Source organism: Corvus kubaryi, unplaced genomic scaffold, assembly GCF_017639235.1.
Source record: "Corvus kubaryi isolate FWS band 111438036 unplaced genomic scaffold, C.kubaryi_AGA036_p1.0 65201, whole genome shotgun sequence".
Taxonomy (NCBI): domain Eukaryota; kingdom Metazoa; phylum Chordata; class Aves; order Passeriformes; family Corvidae; genus Corvus; species Corvus kubaryi.
In genome coordinates this window covers 41,646-67,963 of record NW_024581834.1, presented here as the reverse complement: position 1 = coordinate 67,963, position 26,318 = coordinate 41,646, and the positions used below count along the sequence as shown (strand labels likewise).

The 26,318-nt window shown below is 39.3% G+C and overlaps 1 protein-coding gene across 5 annotated transcripts in view; it reads left to right on the top strand.

Annotated features, from left to right (window-relative positions):
• LOC121673116 (ligand-dependent corepressor) overlaps positions 1–26,318 on the top strand; it is a 73,842-nt gene that overhangs the window by 25,979 nt on the left and 21,545 nt on the right. For 3 of the 5 annotated variants that reach the window (XM_042046182.1, XM_042046180.1, XM_042046181.1), the window contains 3 exons: positions 2,391–2,523; positions 7,096–7,383; positions 10,235–10,328. In XM_042046182.1, coding sequence (XP_041902116.1) covers positions 7,146–7,383; positions 10,235–10,328 — 332 coding nt within the window. In that variant the 5' untranslated portion in view covers positions 2,391–2,523; positions 7,096–7,145. Of the gene's footprint in view, positions 1–2,390; positions 2,524–7,095; positions 7,384–10,234; positions 10,329–13,102; positions 22,626–26,318 lie in introns of those variants that run through there. The other 2 variants (XM_042046184.1, XM_042046183.1) reach the window with 2 other exon arrangements.

The following is a 26,318-nucleotide window of genomic DNA, read 5'->3' as shown; positions in this document are numbered from 1 at the left end:
GTGGAGCAAGTGGATCACTCTGATCACACAGCAAGCCTGGATAGGAAATCCTGATCGCCCTGGGATTCTGGAAATCATAACAAACTGGCCCAAAGGTGATGAGTTTTGGACTATCTTTTGAAGAAGAAGAGGAGCAGGTGACATGTGCTGAGGGGGCCCCACCATATAACCAAATACCAGAGAATGAAAAGCGATAATGTCCTCTTCACTGATGGTTCCTGCCGAACTGTAGGAACAAACCAGAAATGGAAAGCTACTGTATGGAGCCCCACATGGAAAGTTGCAGAAGCTACCTAGGGACAAGGTGGATCGAGTCAGGTTGCAGAGCTTAAAGCCATCCAGCTGGCTTTGAATATCACTGAATGAGAGAAGTGGCCAAGACTCTATCTCTACACCGACTTGTGGATGGTAGCTAATGCTCTGTGGGGGTGACTCAATTGCTGGAGAAAGGTCAACTGGCAGCAGAGAGGGAAACCCATCTGGGCCGCTGAGATTTGGCAGGACATTGCCATCTGGGTAGAGAGGCTGACCATGAAGGTTTGACACATGGATGCGAATGCCCGAGAGTCAGGCTAATGAAGAGCGTCGTAACAATGAGCAGGTGGAGTGAGCTGCCAAGGTTAAAGTATCTCAGGTGGATATGGACTGACAGCACAAGGCAGAATTATTTCTAGCTCGTTGGGCCCACAATGCCTCCGGTCATCAGAGAAGAGATGCTACATACCAATGGGCCTGTGACCAAGGGGTGGACTTAACCATGGACAGTACCTCACAGGTCATCCATGACTGTGAGATGTGTACTGCAATCAAGCAAGCCAAGCAGATGAAGCCTCTATGATATGGTGGGCAGTTGTCAAAATATAGTTATGGGGAAGCTTGGCAAATTGATTACATCACACTTCCCCAAACCCGCCAAGGCAAGCGCTATGTGCTGATCATGGTGGAAGCAACCACTGGATGGCTGGAGACCTACCCTGTGCTTCATGCTACTGCCCAGAACACCATCTTGGGCCTTGAAACAGCAAGTCCTGTGGAGACATGGCACCCTGAAAGAATTGAGTTGGACAATGGGACTCATTTCAACAACAGCCTTATAAGCACCTGGGCTAGAGAACACGGTATTGAGTGAGTGTACCATATTCCTTGTCACGCACCAGCCGCCAGGAAAGTTGAATGGTGCAACAGACTGCTAAAAACCACCTTGAAGGCATTGGGCAGGGGGACCTTCAAAAATTGAGAGCTGCATTTAGTGAAGGCCACGGGCCTCCGTCAATCGAGCTGGTCCTGCCCAGTCAGAAGCCTTGCACTCGTGGACACATGAGATGTATGTTAGGAAAGATAGTTTGGATTAATCCCACCTCAGGCACAGGCAAATCCTTCCATGGGATTGTTTTTGCTCGAGAACCTGGTTACACTTGGTGGGTAATGCAGAAAGATGGGGAAACCCGTTGTGCACCTCAAGGGGACCTAATTTTAAGTGAGAACTGTGTGTAATGTTTCATTGTGTATGTATACACACATATATATATGTAAGTAGAGTTAAAGAAGGGTATTAATTTGGGTATGATGTAGATGGTGTAGAATAAGGGGTGGCTAATGTCTTGGATTACAATTTAAGGTGTAACCAGAGTATGTATTCTACCACCACCTGCATCACCTTCTGATGAACTGTTAATGGTGGGTCCTTTGCAACAGCTGCATACCCCACCTAGGAGTTGGGTGTAGTGTTCTCTTTGTTACACCCAGCCTAAGGGTGGTCATCTCCACTTAAAGTGCCATCAAGGACTCCCCAAAATATCCTATGTCTCATAGGATTACATCATTCCATTGTAAAACTCCCTGCCTTGGGGGAGGTACTGAACATACCTGCCTGGATTCAAGGGTATATAATCTCAAGGTTGGGGGACTTGGGGTAACCACCACTGGACCTCCAGAGAAGGACCAGGCCTTTCCACAGGACCACCGCTACAACAAGACCACATCCATCATTTCAATGGGACTGCAACCACCATTTAATCAGACTGCTACCACCACCCTGACCAACAGGATGCCAGGTTACACTCTGGCTTTGTCAGTTTAAGCCAGTGTTTCTGTACTATTGCCCTTATTGTGACTCTCCTATTGAATTGTAGCTCTGTCTTGAAATCTTCAGCAAGGTGTTTGTGTGGGGTCAATTCCTCTGGCTGGTTTACCTTCAAACCAGCGCAATTTACAACAAGAGAACAGGACAAAGTACAGTGTTGTGAAGCAGCCGAAAAAACAAGTTTTGATTTCAATAGATTCAACTCTGTACCTAAAGAAGTTTTGAATTTAGTAAAATATTGAATGCCTAGGGAACTTTATTAATTTTGGAGTCAGGAAGATCTTACAAATATTAAATATCTTTGCAGGAACACTTAGTCAGTCTGGATGAGCCAGCCTCGGAAGCTGGACAAGAAGCTCTGCTTAGACAAGAGCAAGCAAAAATCATTCGTTTTGAAAGGCAAGCAGAAGAGTTCCTCAATGCAGTCTTTTACAGAAAAGGTTGGTTTTGATGGGGGGAGGACGATGTGGGAAATAGTCTCTCTTGTGGTCTTTTTGCATGCAATGTAGGTATCAAAGATCTGATGTTCAAGTTGTCACTGTATGTTCAGTATTTTTCAGTCATCTTCTTTGTATATATTTATCAAGGGTAAAAATTGATTCTCAAGTAATGCAGTAATACAACAGTGTGGGCTTGGGATGGAGGAAGAAGGTATAACTATTTAACCCTAAACCAAATCTCTCCATGGGAACACTGGTGTTTTCACTTTTGGAGAGATGACTCAGTTCTTACCCAGCAGAACTGTTCCCCATAACCAGTGTTTAGGTGAGTGGGCTGTTGGGAAGAAAGGTCAAGTGGCGGTAGTGGTAATAGGTGGGTAATGTGTTTTTTTAAAAATATTTATTTTATTTTGATGGGATATGTACTCATGCAGTTTTTCTTAAAGGTCATCAGTCTTTTCACTATTGGTAATGATTACCCACACTATTCTGAACAATTTACAGTATAAAATATTATTAGAATAATGCTAAGGGGGATATATGGAGAATTCAAAATGTGATCAGCAAAAGAATTGCTTTGGAATATGCTGAGAACATGCTCAATGCTAGAAAATCGCCTAAATATCTTTTGGAAAGTTGTTGCTTAAACTGTGCTCTTAAGAAAGGCACAAAGCTCATTTCACCGTTTTCTACAAATCTGGGAAACATGAATCCAGAGGTTACTTCCAAACGCATCCTGAATGAAAGTACATCATACTTATCAGTCTAACCCATGTGTGAGAAAATCTGCCAAATCAGTAATTCCAACCTATCTGCTGGGGGACAATGCAAGGCTTCAGTTTAACAAATCAGAAATTGCTGTAGCCAGTCCTCAGCCCTTCCTTCTAGTGACCAAAATATTTAAAGGTGTTTTAAGTAGATAACAGTATCTTAGCCTTTCTTTTATGACTCGAATAAATACAAGCTATACATTATGATGCTTCTATACTTCTTGCAATACATGCAGGATGGTAGGAAGGATAGTTACTGCATTACTACTGATAGTTCAGATAATGCCTTTATTCCAAGGCTTCCTTTTCAAGTTTTCTTTTTTCTTGTAAGGTTAATGTTTCCTTTTGCTTTTGAGTTTATCCCATTTATCTTCAAATCCAGAAGGAATTTAAGAAAACTAAAGTCTAGAGACAATACAGGTTTTTTCCATATTGCTTTTTCTGGTGAGGAAAGAAAAAGCACTTCCATCACTTCCAAATTGTTTATTAAAGACTTCATTCCTTTAGCACTAAACTTAAATCTTTATGTATGATGTGTATGTGTGTGTGTGTCCTTTAGGAAAGTATGCTTTTTAAAATTTGTTGGGGAGCCAGCAGCAGATGTTGCAGTGTGCTTATGAAGGGTATAATACTCTGTCCATGGCCAGATACCCAGAATGAAGATAATGAAACATGTCAGATGTGTAAGAATCTTCGAGGATTTTTTTAAATAAACACTTGTTTTCTTTCCTCGGACAAAGCTGTGCTTGGTGCAAGAGTAATAGGTGAGGGGTAGAAGCTTGGCAGGAAGTCAGTTCTGAATCCTTAATGCATCATTGTCAAGCTTACCTGTATTTAGATTGCTTGAAATCTAACTCATGCTGCTGACATAAGATCCCCTGTCATACCAAAGAGGTACTGTCTTACCAAAGAGGCACTGTCATACCAAAGAGGACACAAAGAACGGCAGAACTCTTGACGCTCCTGCATTGCTCAGAGATGCTGAGCTCTCCTGGCTTCATGCCAGCAATTAGGTTTTTTCTTCTTTCCATCCACACTGCCAGTAACATTTGAGATGGGCATTTTGTAGCCCAGGTAGATCAGAGAAAATGCAGATGTTCTCTGAACACTGGCCACACATTAATGTACTGAATATGAATAGGGAATCAACAAGATCAGCAGACTTTTTCAACAGGTTTACTGTCCATTAATCTTATGTCCTTTCTCTGAAATTTGTGTCCCTGGCGCTCTGACCCAGTAATCCTTCCTTCAAATATTCATATTTTTCCAGTCAAAGAAGAGTGGTAGTAGTTGTACTAGTTGACTGTTACCTTTACTTTGTGGCAGGACAGGACCTTCTTCTGGTTTAATGAAATCATACCTTTATTTGTTTGATACTGCCCTTTCAAGATTTCAGTGTAAAAGTCCACAAAAACTATTAAGGCTTTAAAGCTCAGAGGTACTGCTGTAGACTATTTATAGCTGATAATTATTTGCTGTATTTTTTCTTCTCTGAGGATTTCTGTGTTTTAGTTAATTTTAGTTTTATTTTCTTAAAAAAACCTAGAAAGGTGGAGTCAAGATAAATATCTGGTTGATTTCAAGTGATGCTGGAGGGGCACCAGCACATATTTTCCACTCACTTTTGAACAGCTTTAATCCTCAGCATTCAGGCTTTATATTAAGTAAAAAGCCTTTAATGTGCTAGGTACCTACCCTTCTGCTTGAAAATGGAGTTTTGTGTCCTGAATTAGTGAGTTTATCTTGAACAGCACTTGAAAGTTGTCATTCTGGGCTGATTCTTTGAAGCTGCAAATTACAAAGATGCATGGCTGTAGGCATATGTAGTATTTTATTTCTGAATGTGTAAATATGTTCAGCTGTAAGCATTTTTGAAATGAACATATGAACACGGTGCACAGTAAAGGCCTGATTCTTCGTTCAGAAAACACAAGTGCCATCGAGCTCTGCATTCCTGCCAGCCCCACTTGTATATGCTACAAGCACATGTCGAACAGTTGGTATCAGTGTGATCATGCCATCAATTTGTGCCCCTCTGGGCCTCCCTGGAGCCTTTCTATGTCCTTCAGGAGGTTATAGTGAAGAGGTTAAAAATTGGAAGAAATGTCACCACAGCAGAACAAGGCCTCCACACTTTTCCAGGCTGGTGTCCTTGTAGACCATTTGGGAAACAAGTGAGATTATAAAATGTACCAAAATTTAAGTTTGGCTCATTTTTTGGTGTCTTCTTAAAACTATAGTATTTGATACTTAGCAACAAGTAAAATTTACAGGGTGTTTTAAAGAAAATGGTTACATATTTACATAAACATCCTGGAAATTTACAGCTATTATGCCCCTGTAAGAATGTACGTGGTGACTGAATAAGATCTTAGGTGTAGAAAGCTGTGCTTAACAAAAAAAAATTTGGGCTTGGTAATATTTAAAGGTCAATATGGTGTTTCATCAAAAAACACAGTGGCTGCTTACTGATGCTCTTTGATTTGTGGGCAGCTCTGCTCAAACCTTCATGTCAGTCATTTCTTACACATGCAGTAAAGCTGGTTTGTTGATGTACTTTTGACAAAAGTGGTAGCAAAAGGCAAATCTAACACTGAAATGTCCCATGGAAGATTTTGCTAATGCTTCTAATAGCTCAATCCCAATAGATTACCTTTCAACCTGGGCAAATTTTTAAAAAGAGGTAGTAAACATTTCTCCATTGTTCCCTCTTGAGAGCTGCTTTTAAAGATTTATTTGGTCTTCTACTGCACAATTTTTTCTGAATGTTTCTTTGGTAATAGAAAATCAAACTTTTTGAGCCATTTCTGGAATAGTGGTGTGGTTGTGGTGTGCTTTGGGATTTTTTGGGGGTATTGTGGGTAGTTGGTGTTTTTGTTGTTTTGGTTTTTTGGGGGTGTGGGTTGGTTTGTTTGTTTGTTTAAAAAACCCAAAACTGATTTGACCAGACAACACAGTGTTTGAAGTGAAGTGGCAGGACTTAGCTTCTGTGATTTAGGAGTTAGAGATTTACTTTCACATCACAAATTACTATTGGTCTAAAATAGTGATTTTTGTCAATAAAGTTTATGGTTGCCCACATGCCCAGATACTTTTTTATTTATACACTAGTTCATATAAATAAATTGGAATGCCTTCTTGTTCTGTTTCACATCCCTTACTAATAGATTTAGCAGCTCTTCTAGAAATATAATTACTTGCCATGTGACACATCTTGGGTTTTTGTGTATATGCAAGTTCTTTGCGTAATTCCTGATGCTGCGTTGATTACAATGGTAGAAATCTCAAAAGGAATAGATAGAGTGAGATGGAAGACACTTGAACATCTGATCTTGATGTGAATAATTTTAAATGATCAGATCTATAGGGTTTTATTTCTCAGTAAACTTAGAGGGGACTGCTGCAACTTTATTGTCCATTTTACCCTTCTGTAGCTGCAGGTAAGTTATGCAATTCTTCCACTGAATAACCAGTACAATGTTTTTGGAATGAGCTCTAGCTCTCCTTTCCATTTCCACACCTCTTAAAGGTCTGGTGGAATATATCTATATTTAAAACAAATATGAGATTGCGTATTTCTTTCAGGAAAGTGTTATGTTGGGAAGGCTGTATCAGAATTAGCCATGGTTCTTATTCAGGTATTCTAAGACTAAAGTACATTTTCTACAGAAACTATTTTATCTTTGGGTTTCTTTTTTTTTCCCCTATTTGTTTTGGATTTTTTTTGTAAATAAACAATGACTTAATATAAAAGCTGTTTTATTTAAAGTGCTTCCTTAAAAGAAATCTCTAATATTTGCAGACAGTCCTAGGGTCTCTGACCCCAATATTCCCCTAGTGGCCCGTGAGATCATGCAGCGAATGATCCGACAGTTTGCTGCTGAATATACCTCAAAAAATAGCTCTACTCAGGACTCCAGCCAGCCCAATAGCACAAAGAACCAAAGCCTGCTGAAAGCATCTCTGGTCGCCTCCTCTCCCACGGCTGCAACTGCTCAGAACCCTGTGCTCAGCAAACTGCTCATGGCTGACCAAGACTCACCTCTGGACCTTACTGTCAGAAAGTCTCAGTCAGAACCTAGTGAACAAGGTAGGACTCATACCAGTGTCTTGCGTCCCGTGGCAATCCATTAATGGCATTCTTGTTGCAGAACCAGACAATTAGAAGGTTGCACTTTTGCATAAAAATTAAAGTGGAAAAGCAGTAGATGTTTTTACAATAAAAGAATGACTAGTTCAGTGTGTCTGGGAGAGAAAAGACTTTTTGAAAGAATGTAGAGCCATAGACATGAGAGATTCTTCTGAAGAAGGGCAAAGGGGATGGACATGCTCTAGACTCTGAGGATAAATGTGCTGTTCCTACAGGGAGCTGCAAGAAGCAGTCTGCCAAAATAGACTGTACGCTTGCTGATAAGAGAAGTTCATTTGGTCATTAAAATCATAATGTTGTCTCTTCTCTGAAGATTAGTACACAGTTTGACTGAAGGGCTGATTTATTTTCTTTCTGGTCATGGTGTGAGAAGAGTATCTTTTAAAAGTCTGTGAGAAATTGCCTTGTGAAGGCTGTAAAAACTATACCCATGAACTGCACTAAACTTCCAGGTTTGTGCATTTGGAAGAAATGTCTCTTTTCTACCTTAAAAATAGATTTGTTCTGCAGAGCACAGATTGAATAACTTGTAACAGTGTTTCAGAGCTTATTTTAATTCAAAAACCTTGCTTTCCATCAAACAAGCCTTTTTTAAAAAGCAAATTCTGTGAGTGATATAGTATATGAACTTTTCTGTTCTGAAACTGTTGAATCCTAAGTGTATCGTACTGGTTAAAATTAGACCCTATACCCTTCTTTAGAAAAATGTTAGTGCTTGAAGTCATTCTGTCACAGTAAGTTGTCCATCTGCAAATGGAAAAGGTGCCTTTAAAAAAAAAATCTAGCTAGGGCAGAAGAGTAGGTATCCCTTTATTCTTTTAAATTGGGTTTATGAAGCCTTTTGTAAACAGGTTCATTTTATGTTTCCAGTAATATGCAGCTTGGACATCTGGACACATACTGCACTTAGAGCACTTACTGAAAGCTGTCATTGCACTTCAGTTACAAACTGCAGTGAGAGGTTGAATAGTGTCTCTCTTGAAATGTGGCCCTGTACAGTTAGCTGATAGGCATTTGTTTCTAGCTGTCTTTATTATAAATGCATTTTGTGAGTGGGTTTTGCATGTAACATGTTTTACATTTAAACTGTTCTCATTGCTAAACTTTTTGCTGAAAGAAAGAGGGAGAGAATCAGTTTTGCTCTGTTTCTTTTTAATTAGAGGATGATATGGTGAAGAGGAAAGCACGTACATGAACTGTTCTTTAGCTACCATGTGATGGAAAAAGCTGTAAGATAATGTATAATGTTCATAACACTTGTTATGAAAGTAGAATATGTGTGTATTGATTTATACAGTAATCTGTTTGCTGATGTGAAATTTTTTTTCAATTTACATTTAATGTAATTGGAAAGCGATTTTGCCAGACTTGTTAATGAGAGATTTCAGAGGCTGTCACGAAAGATTGCTGGTGGTGCTTTGTGCTATATTTTGTTCTAGTGGGTTGAGGGGAACCCAGCTAGCTGTAAGCTTCTCCCTGGGGTATGAGGTTGGCCCTGCGTCCCCTCAGGGGCTTCTGGGTCATACTGACCCTTCTGAGGGAGGAAGCGTGGATGCAAGTACCTCGGGCAGCTGCCTGTGCTGTCCAGCCTCTTGAAAAGGAGGAAAGACTTGATCCAGTCTGTGTCTCTTATGCCTGCATAAGTGTTGTTCAGAAAGAAAATTTAATTTTCTGCCTGCTTAAGTTTGGGTTATGGTGTGTTCCCAAATGCAGTGGGTGGAACAGCTTTCCATAAAGTTAATTCTAGTTCACTGTTTATCATGTTTTTTCTCCATATGTCAAATGAGAACTTTAAGCAATCTGAAAGCTGTCTTACATTGTTCTTGTGTTGGGTGGTATTTACTTGATTAGATGGAATGAGTGAGGAGCTTTGATATGTCTTGAGTTTACCTTGCCAACAGGTTTCATTTATCTTTGCCTCATAAATTCCTTGTTTCAAAGTTTCCAGGAACTTCAGATGCCTGGGCTGCTTCAATGACAATGTTGCCCTTATTAAAATGACCAGAATTTCAGGCTGCTTTAGTGCAGTAGGAGCAAGGCTTCTCTGGTGAAACACGCTTCCTTTTCTGGTGCCTGTAAATGCAGAGCTTTCTTAAGGGTTTTCAGGGGAGCATGGGGGGAGTGTGAGGAAGTGCCATTAGTGGGAGTGGAAGAAGCAGTCTAGCAGGAAAACCAATTTGGCGTATGGAAGAGAGGGAATAAAATGACACAATAGAGGAGAAAGGTAGCAGCTTTTCCAGTAGGGACCTGTGGGAGACATGGAAAAAAAAGGTGAAGCTGGCTGCCAACTGAGAAGGAATCTCACATCTATATGTGTGTTCATTTAATTTCCAATATGAAATTCTCAATGAATTTTTCTGCAAGATATTTGGATTTAAAAAAAAAAAAAATCCAAATACTGGCTTGCAGCCTCCCTTTAAGGAGAGGAATATCTCAGGAATTTGAAGATTGTCTCATTTTTGGACCACTGAGAGGTAGTTATGTGATAGGCTCGTTGTATCCAGAACTGTCATTTGTAGGTAATTTTTTATGCTATGTCTCTTGTAACAGATGCACTTTCAATTTTGTTAATCTTTGTTGTGATTTCTGAAGACTATATTGAAGTCACATGTAAACCATTTGCAAAAAATTCCAAGCCTTACTTTGTTTAATAATACAATAAACCAAAATATGTTGTGTGCTAAAAACGACTTTAGCTCAAAAGATTTGCTTTGTCTTTTCAGCTGAAGACAAGATCAGCATGGCTGATCCTGCTTCTTCAAACACTGAAGTCATTCTTTTGTCTCTACAGACGGTGTGCTTGATTTATCCACTAAGAAGAGTCCTTGCGCTGGCAGCACTTCTCTGAGTCACTCTCCAGGGTGCTCCAGTACTTCGGGAAATGGGTAAGAGAAAGCAACTTACTATGACCTTTTAAAACAGTTTTTTACTAAAAATGTGTGCTTAGCTCCTGTTAATTTTAACTTACTTTTGGTGTTAACCCTTTGGAGTAATGTGTTTTCAACTTGTACTTTTGGCAAATACCTTCACCCCACCTGCCAAATAAGAGTTGTTGCCAACTGAGACAGGTTTAGCTTTCAGTTAATGACTCTAATATCTGTTATTTTGGCCAGTTTGGTACTTAGCCAGAGATCTTTCCATTACCTGTTTCTTGGGTTTAGTGGTAGGTGATTTCCATGGAGGTGCAAGTTCAGTTAAATGCATGAAGAGTCTTAGAGGCTTTGCAATATATTTAGACTTCATTACACTTAGAGCAAAGTTAGCTAACAGGAAAAGTTTATTTTAGTGGTAACAATGATTCCGGTGATAAACCATGCTGGATTAGATTTAAATCACTGCATGATTTTTGTTAATATTTCCTAGCATAAACCACAACTTAAAAAAGGACATGGGACAGGGAGTCTGGTAGTTCAGAAAACTTTAAATGTGACTTTGGATTTGCGATTGTACTGTAGTACTGAACAAGTTTTTTAAAAAAATAATCACAAAGTACGTGGTGTACTACTCTTGCCTAGTCAGTTCAAGTTGTGAAATACTGTTAAATTAAAAAAAAAATCTTCAGGTTTTGTATTTCTAATGGTCACCGTTTGCATACATTTAGAATCCCGTTACTCTTAGCTAGGGTTGTACTGGAGAGGCTGACTGGGACTAAGAGGGGTTTTGGGTGTTGATTATCTTGAAGCTACTGTGAACAAATAATTTTTTTATTGAAGTACAGAAATAGTATATGGTTTAAAGTGCTATTTAATTGCTGGATTTAGCTTTATGATAGCCTTTGAAAAACTTGAAAATCTGAACTAACAACCCACTCCCAACCATCAGTCCCACGTACTGCTAACAGCTGATTGAATTTTTGCATTTCTCTTTGGAAAAATATTACTGTCTCAGATTTCTCCCTTCAAGATTACTTTTCCGTTTAATATTTCTATTAATAACATACTTCAATCCTTCTTTAAAATTTAGTCTTAATACTTTTTACAGTTCTTTAGCATAAACATTCCCCAGCAGCGCTTTTAATTCTGAACAGGTTATTTCCAGCTTTATTTTCCTAGGAAGGCAGCAGAAGCCACTGAGGCTCTGTACTGTTTGTTCCCTTGTTTGTGAATCAAGTGAGGGCCAAAGTCCAACACACAGGGATGACAAGGCCGGCATCTGTTACTGTCCTGCTAAGTCTTGTGGGTCCAGAGAGGATGGGGCATACTGGCACCTGTGGTTACTCGTACAGGTGTGTGGTATATGAGGCTGGCTGCAGTTTGTTTAGCATCACTAAGTCAGGTGTAGCATTATTAGCTACCACTATGACCTTTATTTAGGTGTAGAATCACTGGTGCACACTGTGATGCTGATACATGCTGTAGAAGGGGTGGAGAATGCACACTGTCTGAGAGGGTTCTCTGGAACTGCAAACTTTGATCCATTTCTCTGGATTTTGTTCTGAATCCTTGTTGACTCTTGTTGTGCACATCTATGACTTGTTGCATCCTGGAGAGAAGTAAACAGCATGTGTATCAAGCATTGTGTATGTTACATACCAGGTCCTTTCAGTGGATGTCTTTTCTCTAAAGACTTTTTAAAATCCCAGTGTGATGTTAAAAATAATAATGTAGCTTTTCAGTACTATATGTCCTATCCTTAAATAATACTGACTTACCCAGAGGGCTTTACACCAGTATAGTGTCCGAGAGCATCAAAATAGATCCTCTTTGTTAATTTGTATGCTGAACGTGGAGAAATTTGGAGGTGGATTTTGAAACCTATGTGACTTAATAACTACAGGGGGCTAAGCAATCAAAGCGTTAAAATAGATGTGATTCTCTGCAGCAGTAGTACTTTATGGCATAGAAAAAACATTTGTGATGAAAGGGAAATGGTAAAAATACATACCGCCTTTTTTTTGTTAACCCTTGATCTGGATGACAGTTGGAACTTAGATCTTTCTTTTCCTAGCCATGCTTTATATCAAATGAGATTCAGGGCTGTGTATATATGCAATTAGTTGTTAAGAGAGCGGTTTGGTAAGTCTAGTGTAATGCAGCGTTTTTCTTTGTGATCTGCGGTATCCCAGCTTTCATATTTGGTGCTTAATGAAAGTCAGGCAAATACCTTTGAGGCCTGCTAAGCTTTTTCTTTTATCCTGAGCAGCAATTCTTCAATATGATGTAAGCAAACACTGTCCAGGGTTTCCACCTATGTATAGATACTGCAGGTGGCAGTCATATTTGCATGTTGAATATGTTGCACTTTGGCTTACTCTTTTATTACTGTGCTTGTTTAGTGGTAACGTCACACCAGTAACACAGTTGTGTGTAGATCTATGGCGATTGATTACTACTTTGTAATTAAGGTGCTATTTTCAGACGCTTGCGCGAAGTCTTTTCTACTCCGAGAATTTGTGAACCCAACCAGAGACCAGCCAACAGGTTTCATTTTTCTTTGCCCAAAAAGCTTCTCTTTTTTTGCGAACAAGTTTTAAAACTGACTGATGCTGAGACTTAAAAAAAAAAAAATTAAAATAATAAAAAAAAAATTTAGAGAAAAATAAATAACACAAAAAGTGATGTTACCCAAGCAAGGCCTTCTAATAAAGGAGTGGCCCCCTCACCCATCCCTCCCTACCTGTGCAAGTCCTGCTCACATCAGTTTCCTTCCATCCAATTAGGCGACCTGGGAGACCCAGCCAGCACCATCCGGAGGGACTACAGAGTGGTGATGGGGTACCTCCAAGAAGCTTGCAGGATGGAACCAGGGAAGGTTATGGCCACTCCACATCTCTTAAAGTACCGCTGGCTCGATCACTCCAGATTAGTGAAGAACTGCTGAGCAGAAACCAGTTTTCTACGGCTGCCAGCCATGGGCCATCTGGACTACAGAATCATGGACAGCACTTAATATTATCCAGGGAGGCTTCTTGGGCAAAACCACACTACGAATTCAATTTCAGCCGCATGAAATTCAGGGGAAATGGTGCACTCAGCAACATCAGTGACCTTCCTTTTCTTACAGAAAACTCTGCCTTTCAAAAAATGGCACTTCAAACTAAACAGGATGGGAAAAAGGACGTGAGCCATTCATCTCCTGTGGATTTAAAGATACCACAAGTTCGAGGCATGGACCTTTCATGGGAGTCCCGCACTGGTGACCAGTACAGCTATAGCTCTTTGGTAATGGGTTCACAAACGGAGAGCGTGCTTAGCAAAAAGTTAAGGGCTATCCTTCCAAAACAAAATAGGAGAAGTTTGCTGGATGCTGGACCAGATTCCTGGGGCTCAGATGCTGAGCAGTCTACCTCTGGACAGCCATATCCCACCTCCGATCAAGAGGGAGATCCTGGCTCCAAGCAACCTAGGAAGAAAAGAGGGAGATACAGACAGTACAACAGCGAGATACTGGAGGAAGCAATCTCTGTGGTTATGAGCGGGAAAATGAGTGTTTCCAAAGCTCAGAGTATTTATGGGATCCCCCACAGTACACTGGAGTACAAAGTTAAAGAGAGGCTGGGCACTTTGAAAAACCCTCCAAAGAAAAAAATGAAATTAATGAAGTCGGAGGGGCAGGATGTTTCAGTAAAGATTGAATTAGATCCCCAGGGAGAAGCAGCACAAAGTGCAAATGAATTGAAAGATGAATAGGGATGTTGTAGAGTGCCAATTACTTTGCAAACTGGGTGAGCACTACTGCATAGTTCAACCATCACTGAGCGCACCTGAGTCTCCTGTTTACTGCAATGCTCTTTCCTTTGCAGTTCAGCATAGACTTATGTGAACACAGGTGAAAGATGTGCTCTGAATGTCACATTTGTAAATTTTTCTAGCCTGGTATGGCACAGTTTCCCTCCTTCACCTGCCCACTGCCCTCTTTCTTTCTTTGTTCCTTTTTTTTTTTTCTTTTGCCTTTTGCATGTTTCTCTGTAATAGAGAGTTACCTCACAAAGAATGCAGATCTGTGGAAGTGGACATCTTGCCTGTAGAGCCTGCCTGAACTTCTGATGTTGGATTTTTCTTATCTGCCTTTATATAATAAGTCCACTTTGTTAAACTGACACTCTCCTAAAACCAGGCAATTTTCAAATGAAAATCAGACTGTCATTCTTCAAAAATGTTTCAGAAATCTTTTTTCCCCCCTCTTATTTTTGTTGATCCAGTTGATTGAAAGATTTAAGCTAAATCAAATTATTTAGGAATGGTACCTCTCTTGAACCAGATTTGTCGACTAGATAGATAATCAATTGGGTCTAAGTAGGCTCTCCACTGTTTTCTTTCTAAATTAACCATACTTACCATTTGCTATCTGCTTAGTGCTCACCCGGAGGGGAGGGGAGGGAAAACTTACATACACTACCTTCAGAAAATGTCAGTTAATTATTTATAACACTACCTTCACTGTAATTTTATTTGGTGTTTTTGAAGGGTGATATTTAGACTCACCTGCTTGAGGATGTAGCCTTATCTCACGGAAGACAAGCTTCTCACAGTCAGGAGCAGTCAGGGTACACTAAATGATGTATTGGGGTATGCCTCATTGTACCAGAACTATGGTTCTTTGTGACCTTTACGCTTTTTACAGACTTGATTCTGAGTTTACTAAACTATGTGGTTCCAACAGCTAGTTTAAATGACTCTAATCCAGGGATGGGGGATTTGCGTAACAAACTACTGTGATACTGCAAAAACAAAAACAAAAAAAAAAAGGAAAAAAAATAGCCCACAAAATGGTGATCTCAAACGTTACAACCTCAGTAGTCTGCCCAAATATCCACATTAGTGAAGGAGCTTGTTAATGTTCAGGGAAGAAGTATAACACTGGTAGCCTGATCTAATTCAGGCTCTGCATCATATCTATCTGTAATACTGTCAGGGTCGAACACTCAATGAATGGGTGTTTCCTTTTTAAATATTACAGTTGCCAGTAGCAGGAATTTATTTATAAAGTCCTGCTTTTTTGTTGTTGTTTTTATTTAATCTATTTTGATAGTGGTTTAGCACATGCTAGAATAAGCATTTAAACACCACAAAAAAAAAGCACTCCTTAAACCACAAATCTGGGTTTTTTTCAATATGGTGATACCGTTATGATTATCTGGAGATCCAGGATAAGTTTTGTACTGAACTTTTATCTTTGATACTTTCTGCGGGAGTGGTCAGTAACTAAGTGGAGCTTACTGGATTTACCACAACATGACCAAATCATAATTACTGGTTCTTCAGGTAGAAGCAATTTGGTCTTAATCTGTGCAAAAGGTAGATAGAAATTACCATTTTTTTCCCCCATTTGCACAACCAAAAGAAGCATTGGAGTTTTTGTTTGAGAGCATTAAGTGATGTCAGTGAAAGTGGTTTCTCAAAGTTCATGGGAGGGTGGCCTAGGTAGCCCTAGGGATGCTGAATGACTTCTGGAACAATTGACTCTATTAGCCTCTCCCCACCCCCAGCAACTTCGTATTTTCGAAGGTTAGGCACACCATTGCTGTTGTTTTAAATATGCACTGCTCATTCTTGAAATGGACTGGGCATTTGGCCCCAAGTATACTTTATTTTTGTTTACTTAATATATTTTAGTCCTCAAAATCCTGGTTCCTTGTAGCTTTCTAGTTGTCATCTTGGCATTTAAAGCAGTTTAAGCTCAGTAGCAGTATATAAACTCTGCAATACGTTCCAGTTTAGCTGGTGATTGCAATAAAGGCTCAGTTTAAGGTGTGGTTTCATCTGCTGTTGGAGGTTATGGTAGAAAGTTTGTTGCAAGCTTAAAAAAAAAAAAAGTAACACAGTTTTACTGTTGAGAGAGGTTTAACCTTTTGCAGTTGTCCTTATTTAAGCAACATGAGTTGAGTTTTATAAAACTTGTCACTGTAGTGTAAGTGGAGTGCTCATTTTACTAACCTAAATATTTTGTATGTGTATGTTTAAGTGGGTGACAATCGTGCAGCAGAAGAATGGTGTGCCTACCCTTTAATGCTGCAGTTTTAAAAGAGAATTTGTCTTGTCATTTCAGACTGTAGGCTAAGAATTGTAAATAGATAGTGAGAAGTTGAGTACTCTTTATTTGCTTTGGTTAGAAAGTGGATTTAAAAAAAAAAAACCAACAACAAACCAAACACGTAACTTTCTCAGTTTATATGTCCTGAGACCTGAAGATTGTAATACTCATAACTGCAAAGCTTTTAAACACAACACTTGATCTGTGATAACTTAATATTCAGGTAATCTTTCTTTTTCGAGAAGCTTTTGAACAACCATATTTCCTCCAAAGGTCTCTGTTTAAAAAGGAAAAAAAAGAAAAAGTGTAGATTATTTTTTAAGCACTAATTGCATTACGTTGGTAACTGCAATATGAAATAGCCATTATTGTTTTGTGAAGCATGGTTGAGATTAGTTAGTGGTCCCTTTTTAAAATTTCATGAGCCTCTCAAAAAATAAAAACAAATTTAAAAAAAAGCTGCTGAATATTCAAAAGATATATATTTTACCTTATTGTAGGTTTTGTAAATTTAGTCTGTAATATTCAGGTGCACCTTTTAATGTTACCTTTTTGTTTCAAAGTCCCATCTAACGTATTTTCTCTGAGGTGATTCATCACTTAAGACTAGTATCACTCTAAGTGCTGCAGTGATCACTAAGATTTTGTTTCAATTTTCACTACATATTTTTTGCAGGCGCTTTCAGTGTAGCTAACTAGTAGTATTTGGGATCATTTTAAATATATGATTGGAATTAATGTTTGTCCATTAGCATGCTTAATTTTCTGCTGACCAGCAGTTTGCATGGCCAGAATCCCTGGTTGACCATATTTTGGTGTGGGAAGGTGTGGTTCATTGCGGTCTTTGTAACAAAAGCCTTGTTTCTCATCTTATTTCTGGCAAGTGGATGCTTATGTTACTTGGATCACTTGGACAGGAGAAAGATTTTTAGACCCTTCTCCTGCTGCTCTTCTGAGATCGCATTAATGTGTAACATAGACAAACTGCAACCCTGTAAAAATCGAGACATTGTTAGGAGGAGACCTTTCGGGTATTTTTTGTCACTAGTTTTCTCTTACTCCCGAGAATGTCCATCCAATGTAGTTATTGGACTTAACAGTATTGTTGTGTACTACGTTGATGTAGCTGAAAAAGCCTGACAGCAAGAAACTGTGAATTATATTTGTGGCAGTCTCTGAAAACTAGTTTTTCAGTCCAAGTACCATGAAGGAGAATCCCCCTCCCTACCCCATCCTAGAAAAGTAATCTTCTATTTTGTGTGTATAAAGTTTTAAGAATCGAAGTTTCATATTGTACTGAAGTTTAGGTGTCGCTTGGTAAATCTTTGCTGCAGCATATAATTGAAGATGAGTAAGGCTTAGTGTGGTAGGGGTCCTGGTGTGGAGTTAATTATCGTACAGTTCTGGTGAGAAAGCCCAACATGTATGAAATGTGTCCTTTTTTTTTTTCTTTTATTTGGACTTGTAAGATGTAAAAGTGCTTTTTTAGAACTCTGACCTATTACAAACTATTACCTCACTTTCAGCCAGCTGGATCCTCATTCCACAGTGTTGTAGGCATTATTGTGGCCGTAATGCTTAAGTACAGCTATAGAGTTGAACGTTTCCAGTTAGATATTGTAGGGACACGTTTCTGGACTTGTTTTTATTTCTGTCTAAAGATAATTTATTTTCCAGTCACTCCCTGATTTTTTTCTAAAGGTTCAAGACAGTTTTCTTTAGAATTTCTCATTTTTTTCCCTGTTGCACAGGAGAAGTTGCTGCATAAGCAATACAGGTATGCCTTTGCTTTCTTTTTGTTGCAGAACTCGTAACTTGATGCTTGCATTACCAACCCTACTGCTAGACCTGAAGTGAAACTCTGAACTTTTTTGGCAATTGGAGAAAAAATTATTTTTAACGGTGCAGGGGTACATACAGGATAATGCCTCTAGTAAGGGAATGTGTTCAGCTTCTGTGTTCTTCTGCAACTCCTACACAACCTTTTTTTGTAGAACTTTCCACCTCTGGAGGATATTCCTAAACACAGGAGGTAACTGCACATGTGTTTAGACTGGGTAAGAGCAGACAAGGAGTAGTCTGTGCTTTGTCTTTTGGGAGGCCAACATTTGCACCTAAGTATTTCTTTCATGAACACCCGGGAGTACATTGCCTTTCCCTGGAAATTCATGGGAGCTGGCAAAGTGATTCAGGGGCTTTAGGGTTGAGTAAGCTTTGTGAAACAACTTTTTAGTTCTGATTGAATTGCTCTTTGTATCATCTGCAACAATTGTTATACAGGCAAAACTGGAATTGCCATGTGTTTCTTTCCAGTTTACTTTCAAGTAATGCTCTTAAGATGTCTTGAGTCTTAGGAGAAGAACACAGTGTCCAAGGAGTGAAGGGAGCACTCTGCTGTTCCCTTTTTTCTCAAAAACGGTGTGGCTGCATCTATAGTGTAAAGACCTCTTTCTTCAGTGAAGACAAAATTTTAACTCTTCAGTGTAAGAATGCATACTCTTGTTGCAGTCCAAACTCTTATGAAGGCAAAATTATTAACCTTACTGAAAGCTTTGTCACAATATTTTAAATAGCTTAAATTCTCTGCCAAATGTTAGAAGTAGGATGGGAAGGGTTGTTTCCTTCATTTTCATGAGGATCAGAAACTTCTAGGTATTCCCACAAATGTTTCAGAAATTAAATGTAATTTCAGTCTAGGTCAATGTTGCTTTTTCTTGGCATCAGTACATAATGTTGACTAATATTGTTTTGAAAAAGGTGTAAAAAATAGTTTTGAGCTAGTTTGGTACTATAAAGGTTTCTACTTGATCCTGAATTATATTGAAAATTCAGTAATTGGAACCATCAGAAACCTGAAAATCTGCGCTGCTAATTATATGCAGTTCTGATGAATGTAGCAGATAAAGTAGCCACTATAGTAACTCATTTCAAATTATCCAGTGTATAAACACAGTGTGCTGTGATGACCACTAGGCAGAGAGGTATTATAAACTCAAAATGATCTGTAGATCCACTTCACGTATACCAGAAAAAGCTGTTAAGTATTTAGAGCATTCCAGCATCCACCTCTCTCCCTCTTTCCTGTTCTTTCTTTGATTGGGGCCAAGTCTCTAAACCAGTATTACAGCAGCAGTTTTGGACCTCATGTCCTACTGAATTATGCCCATATTCAGGTATTGTCATAAACCCCTTGATATTAAGAGAGCTTTATTTAATCCTCACAAAAATCTCTTAGCCCAGTTGCAAAATCAGTTTTCCTGGGTGACGTACTAGGAAGGAGGACTTTTTTCAGCCTGTCCAGGGCATTTAATTTACCTTCTTAAAAACAAACATCCCCACCCATGCCCCTGTGGTTGTCTCTATTGAATTGGTAAGTATAATTTAGGAGGACTCAAGATGGTAACTCTACCTTATGGAGCAGGGATTAGGACAAAGGCTTCATTCTGACTGGAGCAGGAAAAATTAATATCAAAAACAATTTCTCTCATCATCACCTAGTACAGTTTATCTTAATATTTTTTTCCTACTCAGAAATGAGGATACTACTACAGCTACTTAAACAGTTTATCAATTACTTGGTGCTACATTTCTCAAATATTTTTGCGGATAATACTTTTTATGCCTGCGTGAAAGCATGTAAACTTTTACTGTCACTATAAAAAGCACTTGTCTGACCTATTCTAAAGTACCAGAAAAGGGATAAATAACTGCAGCACTTTTTCTGTTACAATGCCAGAGTCTTAACTAAATCTGGTCTTCAGGTTATGAGATACTTTAAATGTACAATCTAGGATCATTAACAGCTTTTCAGGTCAGATCACAAGGTCTCTTGGTATATTAATCTGTCTTTTAAAGACTAGTACAACAAAATATTCTGAAGTTCAGGCAGGGGATGTATATATACATGCCTGGTATTTTTAATTAATCATTTCAATAGGCCATTTCAGGGCTTGACATTTGGAATCTGGGATGAAGGGTAGGGAAGGGAAATTTCCCAAAATGAAGAAATAAACATTTTGGACCATTCTTTAATGTTCAGTTTGAAAACTATATCACAAGAAAAATGGGTAGGGATTCTTTCTCCCTTATGCCTTCAGGGAATGAGTAGTATTTAGAATCTCTGGCTGAAATTCAAGCCTTTTTACCGTGTAAATTTTTAATATTAACTCATTGACATGCTTTTTACATCTGAGGACTGAAAATGGATCTTAATGTTTAAGTTGTGGAATGGTATATTTCTTAAATGAAGGGGGAACATTAAAAAAAAAAATAGATTAGAATACCAGCATTAGTGATCTTAAGGAATTTTAGTATGTAATAGCAAAGTATAGCAAAGTATTTGATTAAAAAATTAATCTTGAATTGCTAGTCTGTAACTAGGTGCATTCTAATTTAGCAGGTGAATATTCTTTACTTATTGATATATGATGGGCTTTTTGCAAATAGAAACCTTTATCTGAGTCCCACGTGTTGCTTGTACTGATGGGATGTATGCTTACAGCAGCTTACTGCTGCTTTAAAATGTATAAAATGTTTTGAGTGTTTGCTCATAACTCTTTTTAACCTCCACTTGTTAAATTGTCAGACATTGGTATTTTATCAGTCCGCAGTGTAAGTTTAAACTAATGTTCTTAGGAATCCAACTTGTACACACACTGTTTAAAAACCCTCAGGGACAGTTTACACACTATCCTCACTCAATTCAGGTACTTGTACTCTCTTCTTAAACCTAGCAGTGACTTGTATTTTTGTTTTGCTTTTCTTTTGACGTGCTGATAGCACATCCTTGATGAATGTCAACTTAAAACTCAGTTCAGGTATCCAGGTATAACTCAGCCAAACGGATTTTAAAGCTGCATATTTACTCTCCAGCACACAGTGCCTCAGACACTTATAGTGGCATTCTGTATATTCAGTTATTACTACTGAGCAGATCGCGTGGGGGTTCCTGGTATGTATTGTAAGAAATTCCTATGTATATTATATAATATGTATTATATTATATACATATATAGTATATATGTTATCTTAAACTTATATATTTTAAAATGCCACTACTAGCCAGCGCAGCTAAAAATGAAATACATTCCCAGCTGCTTCTGTGAACAGCAGAGGCAGCTTCTTAACGTGGCTCTTGCTTCTCTCTCACCATAACTACTTCTAACCTCAAGCACGGGTCCTTGGCTGTCTGACCTCTACACTCTAGTTATGCAATGTCCTTAGAGAATTCTGTGCACTGGCCACTGTGATGGAAACCAATGGGCCGGGAGTGCTTTGAGTTTATTAGTAATTGTTCTGCCAAAGTTGGTGTTTGTATGACAAGCGTGTAAACCTGTCAGATAATCAGCAGAGGTCCAGGCTGTCCATAATCACTTCCACCTCCTGGGTAGGACCAGACCTCACGAGGTGCCTCCTTTCTAAGGCCGAGCGCTATTCACCGAACACCTGCAGTGCCAGGCCTCTGTGCTGCGCTCACCTGGAGGCCAAGCCTGAAACTAAAATCTGCTGTTCTGCCTTCATGGTGATCCGTTGGCAGTCGCAAGTCAGCAACACCTCTGCTTTATTATTTGACACTTTACATCTAAAAAGTCTTCTCTTTCTATTTATGTAACCCATAGTCTTTGAAGAGTATGGAAAATGGCATTTCTCTCTGACCTCTAGAAGTTCAAGTGTCATGGGAAAAAAAAACAGGAACCCCCCCTTTACTCTTATGGACCTCATTTCAATATACTGTTTACAGTTTGACGGAATTGTATAATTTAATATTTCTCTTGTACTGTAGTTTATATTTATTTACAGATTTTTTTGTACTGTGTGATTTGAATTTTTTTGTTCCTTGCTATGATCAATGTTTTATGTAGTAGAGCACTTATGATCACAAATTAAGGTTTTTGGTTTGATTGCACTACATTAATTTTTTTAATGCAGTTCTGATTTTTTGACTGGACTAAATAAGCTGTGTCTTAATGTATGTGATAAGTACTTTTAAATTTTTATTTCATGTGGTCCATTTATTTTTTGCATTGTATGTCAAAGCGCTAATTCTCTTGTTGTGCATGTGTAAGATTTAATGGCTCCATTGTATTATTTGACCATGTCATTTTGGAAACACATTCCCAGCTGTAACGTTGTGTATGGTAGTTTTCACTGGATGCTAGACTTTTCAAAACCACTATTCTTCTAATAAATTTTGTTGTGAAAAACTTCAAGGGATTCCTATTCTGTTGTTTCTAATGTGCTTTCTAAATGCCTGTACTAGTAGCCCTAAGGATATGAGATGCAAACTATTGCAAATGGGGAGAAGCAGGGGAGGAAGTGAAAATAGAAGGTAAAGCAATTTCTGGCTGAAGGATTGAGCTTTGGAATCTCCATACTCTGTTGGGTTCTTGTCCTAAATAGGATTGACGATAAAGCTGCTTTAGCAGCTGGGTAGGGAATACATGTGAAAGCTGAAACAATGTCTCATAGCAGCCCAGTCTCATGAACTCCCGTACTCTAATTTGCGCTTCCCTACTGGCCACCTTAATTTCCTTAATGGTAAATAATTTATCCAGTGAAGAACAAACAGTCTCTCAGGAGGGAAAATAAAAGGTGATGGGTGATGTAGTGATGTTCACTGAGCACTTAGTAATGAGCCAAGGTAGGCACGGGGGTAGTGAAAGCGTGGCCAGAGCCCCACGCGGGTCGGTTCTGGACTGTGGGGTGACAGCGGGCAGAGCGCCGGTTTGGGCAGCGGGGCTGTGTACTGGAGCACACGTCATCAGGCACAGGCACCTTGCTTAGCTGCTCACCAGGGCACTGGTGATGCTTTTTTCTCTGCAGCTTTGCTTTCTCTGCTCTTCTTCTGCAGAGGGGGCAGGTCCCCAGCTCCCCATTAGCACAGGGAAAGCTCCAGCTACTCCATCTTTTTGTCCCCCTGCACAGGGGCACAAGGCAAATCCAGCAGTGACACCACACTGCAGCCGGCCCTTCTCCAAGATCCATGTTTACTTTCTCATGATTGTACTTTGGGTTGAACTACTTTTGATGTTATGCATTATTGATACTGAAATGCTGAATACTAAAAAGTAGGTTACAGTAAGTGGTGTGTAATGGAACCCACGTGAGTTTAGGCATTTCTGCTAACCTTTGTGTTCAGTTCTGGGATGATTTTGAGAGTGATGCATAGGGATTTCCTAGCTTTAGGAAAATTCATAATGCTGCACAATATCTAGCCCAGGTTTCTTTTCTCCTGAGAAATTACCTTTCTTAGCATATGGTATTGAAAAGTAGGTAATTTAGGGTTTGCATTTTTCCGTGCCTTTTTTGTTTTTTAAGATCATTAAATAACTGTTACATTACAAACTAATTATTGTATTCCTTGTATACTAATACTGGTATTAAAAACAAAAAGCAGAATGGTAATTGGGTGTTGTCATTGGTTTAGCTTTACCAGGCAAATCTCTCTTAAACAAAAAACTTGGTTTAACTAGGGACTACATCTTACACTTATTCAGGAATAGTGAGTTCTTACGTGTAAATAGCTTGAAAGCCTTGTGCAGTAAACTATCATTTATCATATTTTTTTTTCTGTATATCTGAATACATCTGTCAAATCTATGAAAATAGCCTTTGAAAGTGATGAACCATATTCCCATCTGCCATTCTTTAGGATGTATTACACTGTGCAGGCTTGTCCCAGAACAGTTTTAATCGACACTTAGTCCTGCGATTATCACAAATACCAAGTTTTTCTGCTTTTCCTGAAGGACTTGCTGATAGTTTCTCACTGCTAAGATGAAATTGTTCAAACTTAAAGGAACACAGTCTTGATTTCTTCTTTTAAAGCTGTTTCCTGTATCATGACAAGATTGCACAAGATGTTGCACCCAGACCCAGAAAGAAGCTTCCATGCTGTTGTCTCTTAGAAAAGTAGAAAAGAAACACAATTAGCCCTGTTAGGCAGCTTTAAAAGTCACCTGCTAATTTCCTTCAGCTTGTTTGGACTCAGGGTGCGTTTTGAGCTGCTCGATCTGTTATTGGAAGAGGCAGCTGCCTCTTTGGAAGCTGCAGGAGCATATCTGGTCACCTTCTGAAGTAACAGATCCTTTGGGGAGTAGCAGTGGACTGTAACCCCACATACATACCACCTGGGTCACTTGCTACAATGCAGATACTCCCTCAGATGTGAAATGAGAGGCTCTGCTCATTGCTCCTCTGTGAAAATGAGAGCTGCTGGGAGGGGAAGAGCAGGAAGCTTCAGCTTCCAGTGCACCTGCTAAGTTTTGGTGTTTAAACTAAACCTGTAAGGAGGCAATTCCCTGAGCTCAGCATGAAGGATCTGAAAGTTGGAAGTAAACTTAGGTTTTGTGAGTGAAGCTGGTTTAATTAAGGGAATTCCTGAACATCAGAGTTTCATCTGCCCATGTAAGCAAAGCTGAGCCTTTGTGTCGTGGCTCCTCAAACAGCAGCAGTGCAGAGCTCGCTCTGGTGTCTGCAGTAAGACGGATCACCACTGGCTTTCCTGCCTGAGCATGCTGAGCTCTCTAATTTCCTAGAGGCATGACAAAAGTGGGTCTCGGGGAGGGGGAGGATTTAAATCCTGATTCAGGAATATACTTCAGCAAATCACTATTTTCTTAAGCTGCAAACTCTGCTCTGGCAGATGCCTAAACAAGGGTACTGGCTGAATGGAGGTTTTAACTGGAAGTGAGTAGCAGGTTCTTGGACCTGTTTAGGAATATGATTCATGTACAGAGGAACAGAGCTACAGATGAAAAGCAATTTCAAAAAACTGAGTTTGAAGTGTTAAGGCAAATCTAGGATTATGGACTTTGATACAATGAAGATGGAAAAGAGATTAAAGAGAAAGTGGATCTTTTTAATGTAGTTATTCTTGAGACACTTTAATAGATGTTACAATGCTGGAAGGGTCCCAGTTTGTGAGACTGCTGTTTCCCCTGATCTGGTACATTTGATGCAGACTCTGTTACTTGAAATCCAAGGTGTTCTCAGCTGTCTAGTAGGAAAATCAAAAGAAATGTGAATGACTTCACACCTATGAATTATGAATTAATTAAGTTCCTTCATACCCACCTACTCGAAAATTGCAGACAACACAATCTTTAAAAGCTCTCTTTTGGTATCATGAAGAGGGAACATAAAGCAATTGCATCTTGTTTTTACAGGTCACTTTGAACATATCAAAATTACAGATCGCAGTTGAAATAAAACTCCTAAAAATTTTCTCTTGCTGCCTCCTCCTCTGCAGGTGTCTCACAGCTCTGCAGGAGTCTGTTCCCTACACACTTAACTAAAAGGCAGATTTTTGTATGAGATGACTACAGCTCAGATTTCCAGGAATTGTTTAAAAGCTCAACTAAAATTAGAAGCCCTTAAGGTATACTTCAGAGCATAGAAATAAAAGCACTGCTGCCTGAACATACAAAAGTTGCCTGTGTGAAAGTACAGCTGCATCCCCCTAAGGAGCTGACCGGAGTCCTGGACCATAACCTACCCAGCCCTCACACTAACGCCATGAGGGATGGGGCAGAGACTTCAGCTGTCGCCTGTATCCGAGCCTGCAGTGGATCTGTCCATGTGTGACTCCTGCCTTGTCTCCCTGGCTGTGGTTTCCAGAGCTTGCTTGCCTACCTTTGCTGGGCTCCTGCTCCAGGTGCAGATCAGCCAGCCGTGTGCTGACAGGAGGAGTGGTTTGTCTGTACAGAATTATCAGCAAACTGCCTGTAAAAATTACAGTGATAAATAGGTTACACCTGCTAAGGCTTGGAAATTTTTTTTTTTTTGGTGATGTGTACCAAGATCCCATTGTCACATGTCCCAGATCCCTCCTGCCCAGCTAATAACGTGTAGGGCTTGCTTAACTCGTTTTGGAATTACATTCCTAACTTTGAAAGGGGCTT